The sequence below is a fragment of the Stenella coeruleoalba genome (genome assembly GCF_951394435.1).
Source record: "Stenella coeruleoalba genome assembly, chromosome: 1".
Lineage (NCBI taxonomy): Eukaryota > Metazoa > Chordata > Mammalia > Artiodactyla > Delphinidae > Stenella > Stenella coeruleoalba.
In genome coordinates, this window is record NC_137169.1 from 45,959,532 (window position 1) to 45,972,732 (window position 13,201).

The 13,201-nt window shown below is 43.7% G+C and overlaps 1 protein-coding gene across 4 annotated transcripts in view; it reads right to left on the reverse strand.

The window, feature by feature from the left end:
• The window catches only part of USP24 (ubiquitin specific peptidase 24), a 152,135-nt gene extending 142,768 nt beyond the window's left edge, over positions 1-9,367 (reverse strand). For all 4 annotated transcript variants that reach the window (XR_013827130.1, XM_079913343.1, XM_079913342.1 and 1 more), the window contains exon 1: positions 8,541-9,367. Coding sequence is in view for 3 of the 4 variants with exons in the window: in XM_079913343.1 (XP_079769469.1) it covers positions 8,541-8,864 (324 nt within the window). In the remaining variant the exon portion in view is untranslated. The remainder of the gene's footprint in view (positions 1-8,540) is intronic.
• Between the last annotated feature and the right edge of the window lie 3,834 nt (positions 9,368-13,201).

Genomic DNA, 13,201 nt, shown 5'->3' on the forward strand with positions numbered 1-13,201 from the left:
AGGTGAAAGAATGAAAAAATTTAACCACAGATCTAGTGCCCATTTCATAGGTGAGGAAACTGAGGCTCAGAGAGGCAAACTGACTTGCCCAATACTATAGTTGGCAATCAACAGAACCCTGAAGAGAAATGTACAGTCTCCCAAGTTCCTGGTTCAATACTCTTTCAAATACCATTTGACTTTTTATTTCACTTAAGGTGTTCTTTCCATCCATTCATTCAGTTATCTATCCAATCAAACTCTGTGAGCCAGGGGTCCTAGGACACAGAGAGAGAAAGAAATAATCCTGCTCCTCAAGTCCAATGGAAACAGATACATATATGTACACACATCTCTTTATTAACTAAAACATCATCACTGCTTTACTTGGTGTACATACAGAATGCAGTGGGAGAATGTGGCCGTGTGAGACAAGTGTGCTTTGAGGAGGAATGGCATTTGAGGTAATCTTGAAGAATGAATCCATGTTAGCCAGGCAGATGGATATTGGGGTTCGGGGGTGAGAGTGAGGGAACAGATGGCCCCTGAACTGCAAGGGAGAGCATGGCACTGGAACACAGGAGGTAAGATGGGATGGATAAGTATGGAGACCTTGAAAGAAAGTTTAGATCTTACCTACAGGAAATAAGGAACCACCAAACATTTTTTTTTTTTTTTTGCGGTACGCGGGCCTCTCACTGTTGTGGCCTCTCCCATTGCAGAGCACAGGCTCCGGACGCGCAGGCTCAGCGGCCATGGCTCACGGGCCTAGCCGCTCCGCGGCATGTAGGATCCTCCCGGACTGGGGCACGAACCCGTGTCCCCTGCATCGGCAGGTGGACTCTCAACCACTGCGCCAGCAGAGAAGCCCCACCAAACATTTTTAAGCGAGGTTATCCCATAACTAAAATTTGCATTTTACAAAGATCATTCTGGCACCAGTGAGTGGCACAGAGAAACAGTAAGAAAAGCACATGAATAAAACCAAAGCAGTAACAGAGGAAATAGACAAAAGGGGCAGGAGAGATGTTTAGGGTTAGAATTAACAGGCTATTTGATAAGAAGAGAGAGTAAGGAATCTAGAATAAATTAAAAAATTGACAGATGGTGTTGCCATGGGCAGTAGGGAATACCTTCATATTTTTTAGGATCTGAAATTTATTTTAAATTGCTACCAAAATGCTACACTGTAGGCTTCTAACTATGTTTCACAAAGCAATTCAATTTTCAACAAAAATTGCCAATATAAGAGAAATGGAAAGAGGGAAAAAAAGCCAAAAAATGCTGACCTGTTTATGAAAAGCTAGATTCTAAAAGAACACAAAGCAGAAGTTGAAAAGCCTTGGCAACAGAATGTCTGACCAACAAATCTTTCTGGAAAAGATTTTAATTTCAGAAACCATTTTGGAAGCCTACTGATAAAGAATGTATCATATTTACTTTTTTTTAATAAAGTATTTCTAACATAAACATCTTAAACCTAAGTGAAAGCAAATCAAATGCTGTCAATTGAATTTTACAATGCACATAACTGACTAAGACACTACAGGAAAGAGAACTGTGTGCTAGAACTTAAGTGAAAAGACTTTGGTGGGCACCTAGGGTATTACTTATTTCTAAGAAGAAAAATAAAATCTTCAACTTAGCTCTAGAAAAAGATTCCACACACCTCTGCTTCATGGCTAAAGCATTTCAATTTCTGGAAAGATTATCAGAATGAAATATCAACTTAATTGTGTTAGCTCTTTTCTTCAGAACAAATAAAAATAAACCAAATCTACTGTCACCTACTACTAACATGAGCTTAACAAAAAAATTTTACAACTCAACTGTGACTGAAAAATATTTTAACACTGAATAATAAAAATTCCTATGATAACAATGAGAATGAGAAATACAAACTTAAAAAAGAAACTAAAACTCCCTAGAAGGAAGGCGAGAAAAAAACATCTACTCTAGGGGCTTCCCTGGTGGCACAGTGGTTGAGAGTCTGACTGCTAATTCAGGGGACATGGGTTCAAGCCCTGGTCTGGGAGGATCCCACATGCCGCGGAGCAACTAGGCCCGTAAGCCACAACTACTGAGCCTGCGAGTCTGGAGCCTGTGCTCCGCAACAAGAGAGGCCGCGATAGTGAGAGGCCCGCGCACCGCAATGAAGAGTGGCCCCCACTTGCCACAACTAGAGAAAGCTCTCGCACAGAAATGAAGATGCAAAACAGCAAAAATAAATTAATTAAAAAAAAAATCTACTCTTGAAAATGAAGCACAACCTACATAGCAATGCCTCCACAATGTAGAAGTCTCAGGCTGAAATGTCCCTCGTATCTGAATTTTCCAGGTACCTGAAAGCTTATTTCTTTAATGTGTCCAACTTTCTTCTTCTTCCATTTTTTTTTAAATGAAAACCTTGGTAAAGTGTATTACACATTCCTGACCTTTCTTAAACAGAACATACTGTAACCTTTTCTTGAGCATGGCATCAGTAAAAACAGCCTCTCAGGGGCATGTAGCACATAAAGCTGTTTCACATCGCCCTATACAAACGGGTGAGCCTGCTTTGTTTTTAAAGTTTCCTGTCCCCTTCTTTACCCCTGGGCTACTTGTCACTTCTCACTACCGTCAAATGCATTTGCCTCCAACAGCTCATCCCCTCACGTTTGGACTACTACAAAACACTTCTAATGTGATAGGAAATCTAATATTAAAACTTACTTGAACTATGTTTTTTAAAAAACAAGCTAGAACACAAATGAATGAAATCCATGATCTTGAGTGCATTAAATGTATGGGGCTGTTTTGAAATGGTTTAATCTTATGTATTTTACTTCTTACTTCTCTCTAGTGTTCCAAATAAGAAAAATTTCCTGGAAAACTGAACTCCAGACATGAAAAGTATTACTGAACTAAATCTTTCTAAATATAATAGTTCTATTAAAAGTAAAAATTTTTCATGTTTGCACTCAAATTAAATAAAATCAATATTATATGATATTTGAGCAGTAAGTACAAAGATGTATAGTACACCAATGTCTGCTATTTGGGTCGTATTACAGTTGAAACTCTTTCCTCAAATTGTTAAAACATTACAACATTTACTTTTCTAATATTGTAATTGGTTTCAAATTTTAAGCTAACAGCATTATTATGTTGTATAAAGCTGTCACTACCTACTATGATTTCACTAGAATACACACTCACTGACACACAAGAGGTACTTCCTTCATGCCAAATTACATTCATTCTAATAGCAAATGGCCAGGTAATTACAAGGTGAGAACCAACTGTCAGATGAACTCATAAGCTTCATTCGCAAAGGAGATACATATATACTAGATTATAAAGAAATTCTTATTTCAAAATTAATCTTTCAGATTCCCTATTTTTCATTTGCTTTCAACTGATTTTTGGAATTATTTTTTAACTCTAAAACTTTTAAATAGATTCCACTTTTTCTAATTTAACAAATCACAGTAAATCAGAAACCACGAGTCATGTATTCAAATCACAAATAATAACTAAAATTTACTTATTTGATATTTACTCTATATCAAATGAGCTAGGATTGTGTATTTTAGGGAAAAAGGGGCATGAATTTTAATATAAACCTTAATATATCATATAACATATTATATATTGTATATATAATGTATTATAACTTTAATTCATGTATAACTACCCACTTAATACCAAAAGGAAAAAAGGAGGCAGAAATGAATTAGAGTTACAAAGTAATGTGATTTATATATACTCTAGCAGGACCAACTTTGGGGCTCTTAACAAAGTAGCAATGAAATCTTGCAAACACGCCTGACAAAATACTTCCAGAAAGACTATCCACAATACAACAGGAACAAAACAAGCAGTTCACAATATTGGTGAGATCACAGCATTAAATGTCACTTCTAGGAATATTAATTATCACAGAACTAGACAATGAGGAAGGTATTTCTAGCTGTTAATTAAAATCTCCTTGCAAAAACATTCCATTTTAGGGACTTCCCTGGTGGCACAGTGATTAAGAATCTGCCTGCCAATGCAAGGGCCATGGGTTCGATCCCTGGTCTGGGAAGATCCCACATGCCATGGAGCAGCTAAGCACGTACACCACAACTACTGAGCCTGTGCTCTAGAGCCCGCAAGCCACAACTACTGAAGCCCGTGCTCTGCAACAAGAGACGCCACCACAATGAGAAGCCCACGCACCACAACGAAGAGTAGCCCCACTCGCCACAACTAGAGAAAGCCTGCGTGTAGCAATGAAGATCCAACACAGCCATAAATAAATAAATAAATTTATTTTTAAAAATTCCATTTTTGTATTTTCTAAAGACAAAAGAAGGAGACTTAATAACAAATAAGGTATATTTCACAACTGTTAAATTTTAAAAGGTGCCTACAACGGTTTCTGGTTCTAAATTCTACTAACTCTCCGGACAGGATCACAATTCTTAAGGGACCAACTCTCTCCCAGCTCTGTGGAGGGCAGAACCAGGGGGCATGCCCTGAGTAGTGGCCAGGGGGGTTGACAGCCATATAAGAAACACTGAAGAATTCTGACAGTGGGGGTGTTAAACATCTGGATATTTAGAGCAGCTGTGAGATATCACTCTCTAATAATAGAACAGACTCCTACCTGCCGTGGAAAGAGTTTGAAGTAATACTATTCAAAATCAAAACTGGATAACTTTTCAAAGTCCCGTCCAGGCCCAGAGACCAAGAATTACATATACGTCTACATCCAGCAATACTAATAACAACCAAACACAACTTTCTGCAAAGCGATACCTTTACTTCACTGGAGGATATTTAAAAAGTGGCTTTCTGTGCAGTTTTATGTGTTCTGCTAGATATCTGGGTCTTTTTTATCTGCCTTCTCCTTGCTGCTACTGAACCAGAAGTTAACGCCTTTTACTTTCCAAATTTTAATTTCTAAACCAAATACTAATTATAGCATGTGCCCAAATTACTAAACTGGTTTACCTAACTACATGACCGTGGGAAGTCATTTCTTGCAAAATGAGTGGCTTGCACTAAGATCCACCAGAATGTAACCTTCACGTTCTGTTCAGCACTCTATTCCCAGCCCCAGGACCTGGAAGGCATCAAATATTTACCAAATAAGAGGATCATTCCTGTCCCCAAATGACAAATATAAAATAAATGTAATCATTTTTCTTTTTTAACAATTAGATTTTAATCCGTATATTCCCAAACGTTTTTAAGAGGACACTGAAACTGAAATTTCCTATGGGGCAAATAGAAATTTATATATTTTCAAACAAGGTACTAATTTTTTAGAAATAAAACAAGTAGATTACACAAGAGCTGGCAATCTTCACACTGTTTATTATACTTCCCTTTGCTTCAACCCATTACTGTGTCCTGTCCCCTTTTCATTTGAAAGGCAGGCCGCTGGTAGGGAGAAAGTACACTGGACTTGCAGTGCATGGGCCTGGGGTCTAGTCCCATCTCTTCCATTAATTAGCTCTATGGGGAGACGTCACTTCCCCTTTGGGGCCTGCAAGGTTGCACTTGTAAAACAAGGGAGCCAAACTAATCATTAATTTCTAAAGTCTTCTGCTTTAAAAATCGATGATTCTCCTTTCATTCTACCCATTATCCTATTCCTAATGCCTTGATTCAGCAATTGCCAGCCACATCATTCCTAGACTTGTACAAGAGCCTCCAAACTTGACTCTTTCCCTCTTTATTTTTCCTTATCTTAAAATGAATTCAATCCTAAAACCATGAGTTGAGCAGAATGAAAAGCACACTGTCTGAAGTCAGAGAGAACAGGTTCAAATCCAGACTTTGCCACTAGCCAAGCACAGCTCTAAAATGGTGATCTTATTAGCTATCTCACTGGGGATTAAATAAAATGTATAAAACACCTAACATAGTGCCTGACACACTGTAGATGCTCAACAATGTTTAGCACTTCTCCCTATTTCCCAAGATCAAATGCCTCAGGTTCCCACTGTCTACAGCAAGGATGACCAACAAGGTGCACAGGTGGCATGCAAGAAGATTTGTAAAACTACAGAGGCAAAAATGGGGTTAAACATTCTCACCAGGCTCCTGTGTGCCAGGAAAGTGTCTCCCTGTATCCTTGCCAATACTCTTCCAGGTAAAGCAGCCTCAGTAACCAGCCCCTAGTGAACTTTCAAAATTAAATGGTGCAGCCAAATCCACAGGTCAAGAGGAAATGAAAACTTGACAGGATTCTTCAGAAAGTCATAGATTCTCTGGATTTTACATTAAAGCAAACTCCTCAGCCTGTCATTCATGTGCAAAGAAGCCAGTCCCAATTCTTAGTATTTAAATGTACAGGCAGTACAACTAATGTTAAAGTACCACCAAGCATTATAATTTATTTTGATTTTGCAATTCTAGGAAATTAAAAGGTGTGACGAAAGAAAAAAAGAGTAAAATTTTTCACAAAATGAGGATACACTGAACTATGTAGGGCCATACAAGCATCTTCAGAATAAGCAATGACTTTCTTCTTGATTTCAAAACTGGGTCAAAACTAGAAGGAAGGGGGCTTCCTTGGTGGTGCAGTGGTTAAGAATCCTCCTGCCAATGCAGGGGACACCGGTTCGATCCCTGGTCCAGGAAGATCCCACATGCTGGGGAACAACTAAGCCCGTGTACCACAACTACTGAGCCTGCGCTCTAGAGCCCGTGAGCCACAACTACTGAGCACATGTGCCACAACTACTGAAGCCCGCATGCCTAGAGCCCGTGCTCTGCAGCAAGAGAAGCCACCGCAATGAGAAGCCCACGCACGGCAACAAAGAGTAGCCCCCGCTCACCGCAACTACAGAAGGCCGGCGCGCAGCAATGAAGACCAAACGCAGCCAAAAATAAATAAATAAATTTATAAAAACAAAAACAAAAACAAAAAAACTAGAAGGAACAAGGAGAGGAGTGATGGGGACTTGCAAAGAGAAGCTCATTTCTTAAAGTGACTTAGGTACATTTAAATATATGGGAATTTTTCCCCAGACTAGGACTAATTACAACCTTTACTGCCATATACTAGTCAATGATCTAGCTGAGTTACTAGGTAACAGAGGGCAATCAACCAAGTGTGTGGAAGTCTGGAAACCGAAGAGATCTTGCGAAGAAATCTGGCTTTTTGAAGTGCCACCTTCTTTCCCAAAATACTTCAGCCCAAGAAACTGCTGCAAAAGAATATAACTGAAAGGATAGAAGATTATTTAGGAAAAAATTCTATCAGGAGGCTTAGCTTCATTAAGAATTTTCCAAATTCACATCTCTACTAAAAAACCCAAACCACTAGAGTAGGCCAACCCGCTCTACTGGACCCTTGAAATGTACCAAGCAGTGAATCTGACCAAAACTCCTACCAGGAGCTGCCATTTTTCTGCAAAGTAATTATTCACAAGCACTGTTGCTTCTGGTTGATGCTTTTTAAAAAATCAGGTAAAGTCTGTTTTCTCCCCCCATGTTCTTTGCTCACATCCCTAACTAAAACAAAAAGGAATCGTCTCCACCCAGATTTGAGATTTCTGACCAAAGCCATTCGCCTAGACGGCCCTCTTTCTCCTTAACAGACTTCTCCAGTCCCCTTATCTCCCACCCTGTCCCTGTCCCTCTACACAGCACCCTAAGTATTGCTCCAATCCCTTTCTCCAGTCTAGCTTTCCCTCATTTCTGACTTAACAGCTGACCAGTACTCTGCTTACCCAGACTTGGTCCCAGCTTCATCCTCCAACTCCAGTCCCATCACTGCCTAGCCCCTCCTCAGCTTTGACTCCTGCCCTGGCCTCTTATCTCTAACCTCTCTCAGTCTAATCCCCGTGGCTTTAATATCTAACCTTATCAACGACGCCCCCCCCCCCCAGACTTTATTGCAGCTGAGCCCCTTCCCCACTTCCTATCAATTCTTGTCATTCCTGGCCTCTGCCCAGTCCCTCTTCATTTTAGACCCTGACCAATCTCCTCTCTTTCTGGTCCTTGGCTAAAACCCAAACCCCATTCCTAACCTCATTCCTGACCCTAGCAAAGCCGCTACTCTGGCTGGCCCATCCCACTTTTTCTCTGACTGAACCTGGTGCCTCCCCACTCCTTCACTGAAACCCTGGGCCGCGAAATCTCGGGCCCTCGCCTAATCTCCTAGGACCCCATTTCTCACCCCCTGATACAAGCGTCCTCCCCATCACACACTCCAGGTCAATGTGTCTGGCTCTCCCCACCTCGGATGCCAGCCTTGGGCCCTTCTCCCCATCCCCGACCCGGGCCTGCCTCGTTAGTGAGCTCAGCTCAAAGCCCAGAGACCCCCTACTCACGCTGCCGCGCAGCCCTGTCCTGCAGCCCTTATTCCCATTCAGCCCCTCCCCATGGGCCCTTCTCCCCACTTGACCCCAGTCCGGTGACCTCCATCCCGACGAGCCCGGTGTTCCATTTCCCCTCTCTCCGTGCCTCCCCCGTCTCACAAGCCCTCCGCACTCCAAGCCCAGTGGGGTGTGTCCCCTCCCCAGGGAACTCCAGCCCGCTGGCCTCTCCCGCGGGGGTCATGGGTCGCCCCTCCTCACCTCGGCGTCCACCACCTCGTGGTAGGCGGGCGGGGGGTCGAAGCCGCCGCCGCCTCCGGTGCTGCTGCCGCGGGAAGGGCCTCCGCCGCCGCCGTCACCGCCGCCGTCGCCCCGCGAGACCCCGCCGGGCCCGGGGCTGGGGCCGCCGCCGCTGTCCATGGGCTCGTAGCCGCCGTAGTCGAGGCCCGGCCGCTCGTTGGTAAGCAGCGCCACGGCCTCGTTGATGTCGTTCTTGGCCAGGCGCAGGGCCTTGCGGATGGTGGCAGGGTCCGAGAAGCCCATGCACAGCAGCGTGGTCATATGCTGCTCCTCCTCCGATTCCATGGCTCGGGCCTCCGGGCCGCGCCAGCCGGCGGGCTGCGAAGCTGCGGGTCCGGGGCCTGGCGGGCCGCGCGGCGCTGCCTCCGCGCCGTCCCCGCGCCCGGGCGGGCCCCTGCACTCCTGCGCTGCGCGCTCCGCGGCTGCCGGGCCAGGGTGGGCGCGGGGGTGGGCGCCCCGAGCCGACCGACGGCGGTGGAGGGCTCAGGCGCTGCGGCGGCCCGGCCCAGCCCTGCGCGCCGCCATGTTGGCCTCCTCCTCCGCCTCCGCCTCCTCCGGCCCGCGGGGCCGCGCCTCCGCTCCCGGAAGCCGCACGAGAGGCCGCGGGGCCCGCCGGTCACGGGTGAGGGTTGGGGGGTGATTTTTCTTTCTTTCCTTCTTTCTTTTTTTAATAGAGGCGGTGAGGAAGGGGCTGCGCCGCGGAGCGTCTCTACGGTGAAAGGGACGCCGTAAGGGCCAGGCGGAGGCGAGGGAGGGTTCTTCGCCGTCGCCGCGGCCGCCCGCCCATTTCTCCAGCAACAGGTTCCCGCGGGAGGGGCGGGAGCAAAGTGCAACGCGCTGCGCGGAACGTCGCCGAAGTACCCGAGCTGGCGATCCTGCCGGGCGCTGACGGCGGTTCCCCCCGAACCTCGCCGGAGTCCCCGCCGGACTCCAGCTCCCGGACTTGCTCGCCCCGGCGCGGCCCGGACTGCGCCCCAGCCTAAACGCAGTGCGCTCGGCGGCTACTGTAACCCACCCCACACCTGGCCTGACTTGCACCACGGTCCTGAAGGAAATCCTCCAGCCACGCTGCCTGACATACCCTTCAGCACCCGCTTAAATTCATGCCCAAAGCAGGCAAACCAACCCACCCGGGCTGAAATGCACCCCCCACATACTCTTGACCTAAATCCCTCCAACTTTCGCTGAAATCACCCTAAACTGGCTGAAGTGAATTCCCAGCCCTCCTTGAATTTTCCTTCCAGCATTGACTGACCACCACCTACCCCCAGCCAACCTGACTGGACTCTATCAAACTCATGCAAAAATCCCCTGAGAGTCCGAAACATATTTTTACAACCGGAACTCCAAATCCCAGTGCTGTCTGTGAAAACCTCCAAAAACTCCTGACTGCATCACCCTTTTTCAGCCTCTGACTCATTCGAACACCTTGGACCTCTGCTTCCCTCCTGATGCTCATCCACCCACCCACATTCTACTGCACCCTTTGGCTCAGGGTTCCGTCTTTGTTCTGCCTCTTGAGGAAGGACTGCCCTCCCTCTTTTTTATGCCCTTTGGGGGAAGGGACCGCACCCCTGTTGGTTTCCCCCTTTGAGCATTCCTCTTCCCCCTCAAAGGCCTGCTTTCTTTGCTTTCTCTTTCTACTTTTAGCATTAGCGCGCAGGGGCCGTATCTTTAGTCCACTGACTACCATCTAAGACCTGGTCCTTGGTATTTCCCGCCTTCAATTTCCTTTTATTCTTGCTTCTCCCAAGTTCTTTCCCCACCCTCTCCCAAGATCCTGATGCTTTTTCCATATCTCACTTCATCTCCTATTACCCTTACCCTGGTTTCTTCCTGAACCTTGAAGTCCACCATCTAACCTTTCTCATACCGTCAAATCCCTCCTGTTGCCAACCGGGCACTCACTAAAATCCCCCTTTACCCCAAATCTTAAATTAGGGACAGTACCCAGAAATTTCCTCTGCACTTTCTCTATTAGCATCCTTTTCCCTGGACCATGAGCCCTTCTTGTCTAGTACTTGCTACATACATTTATAAACACCAGCAATTTGATTTACAGGGTGAATTTATCACTGCTGTTTACATTTAAATGAAGTAACTGTATTTGTTGTATTGATTAAAGACCAGATTATAGACCAAAGACTAGGACTAATATGCAAAGGAAGTAAAGTCTCGTAATTTGTTAATGAAAATAACAAAACTCTTCTCTTCTTACATTTCTGAACAACAACAAAAAAGAACCTGCTAAGGAAGAATGCCTATAATTGGATCAGGTCACAATGTGTATATTAAAATAAAATTTTATTAAGTGTTATCCACTTCTAGGTACTCAATGACATTTTAGATATTTATCTGTGGCATATGAAGAACAAAAGTAATCTAAATCAACCCAAGCAACCTGTCATAGAGTACCTGCCAAGGTATTTAATTTTTTCAACAAATATGTTCTTAGTATTTGTCAGGTGCCAGGTACTGTTCTTGGCACTGGTGATGCAACTCTAAACAAAGTAGACAAAATTTGATGATGGCAAAGTGATGACATTCAATTTTGCGCTGTGTTTAAAGAGTTAATTCAGTGACCAAATTAAGAAATCAGTTATAAGGGAAGAGAAAGTAGCAGATAGAGAAAAAATTGTTTGCCACTGAAATTCAAAATAGAACTCAAGAGGTAATGAGACGGGGCCGACCGATTCAGATGGCACATAAAAAGACTCATCAACAGTGGCAGGTTTATAGAACGTGACAGAGGAAACTGTGCTGAGCTGAGAAGAGGAAGCAGAGAAAAACAAAGTCTGTGATAAAAACTGGAAAGGAGCCACAGAACGCTACACAAAAAAAGGAAGGCCATTTTTGAACCAGATCCTGGAGTGACTGAAAAGCCAAAGTGTCATTTGAGGATGTGAGTAGTATAATCACACTTTTTTGCATGTAAGAAAGCAAGTGAGCACTTTAAACTCTGTTGAATTGGGATAGCAGGAGAGGGGACTGTGGTATGAATATTCATACCTTCACTTACATTTTTATTTGTATTGCAGTAGAATCTTGAAAATGTTAAAGGACCCCCCCAAAATAAATATTTATTTCACATTTATCCTTATTTAGAAGCTTTTAGAAGAAAAAGAAATAGCTTGGTCTAGAAGAGAGGTATAATGGACTTTTTTTTTATCTATTAAGTTTTTATTTTTTTAACATCTTTATCAGAGTATAATTGCTTTACAATGGTGTGTTAGTTTCTGCTTTATAACAAAGTGAATCAGCTATACATATACATATATCCCCATATCTCCTCCCTCTTGCGTCTCCCTTTCACCCTCTCTATCCCACTCCTCTAGGTGGTCACAAAGCACTGAGCTGACCTCCCTGTGCTCTGCAGCTGCTTCCCACTAGCTACCTATTTTACATTTGGCTGAATATATAAGTCCATGCCATTCTCTCACTTTGTCCCAGCTTACCCCTCCCCCTCCCTGTGTCCTCAAGTCCATTCTCTACATCTGCATCTTTATTCCTCTCCTGCCCCTAGGTTCTTCATAACCATTTTTTCTTTTCTTTTAGATTCCATATATATGTGTTAGCATACAGTATTTGCTTTTCTCTTTCTGACTTACTTTCTAGGTCCATCCACCTCACTATAAATAACTCAATTTCGTTTCTTTTTATGGCTGAGTAATATTGCATTGTATATATGTGCCACATCTTCTTTATCCATTCATCTGTCAATGGACACTTAGGTTGCTTCCATGTCCTGGCTATTGTAAATAGTGCTGCAATGAACATTGTAGTGCATGACTCTTTTTGAATTACGGTTTTCTCAGGGTATATGCCCAGTAGTGGGATTGCTGGGTCATATGGTAGTTCTATTTTTAGTTTTATAAGGAACCTCCATACTGTTCTCCATAGTGGCTGTATCAATTTACGTTCCCACCAACAGTGCAAAAGGGTTCCCTTTTCTCCACACCCTCTCCAGCATTTATTGTTTCTAGATTTTTTGATGATGGCCATTCTGACTGGTGTGAGGTGATACCTCATTGTAGTTTTGATTTGCATTTCTCTAATGATTGGTGATGTTGAGCATCATGTGTTTGTTGGCAGTCTGTATATCTTCTTTGGAGAAATGTCTATTTAGATCTTCTGCCCATTTTTGGATTGAGTTGTTTGTGTTTTTGATATTGTGCTGCATGAGCTGCTTGTAAATTTTGGAGATTAGTTAATGGACTGCCTTGAAGATAAGATATGAGGGGTTTCTAATAATAATTAATAAGTAATTTAAAAAACATTTATTAAGTGTCTATTTTGAGGCAGGCTGAGGACTAGGGAGACAACTGTGAGCAAAACATGCATAGTTTCTGCCCCTTTAGAACTTTAAAGGCTTTAAAGGGAGATAGAAAAATAAGCAGTTATCAAAAAGTGTGATAGGTGCTTTGACAGGGGAATTTCAGGAAGTAAGGAGCAAATTTCTTGTCTCCTATGGGCATAAATTACCAAATCTAGGAAATCTGGAAAGTTTTCCAAAGTAAGTGTTAAACAATAATATGATGGGGCTTCCCTGGTGGCGCAGTGGTTGAGAGTCTGCCTGCCGATGCAGGGGACACGGGTTCGTGCCCCGGTCTGGGAAGATCCCA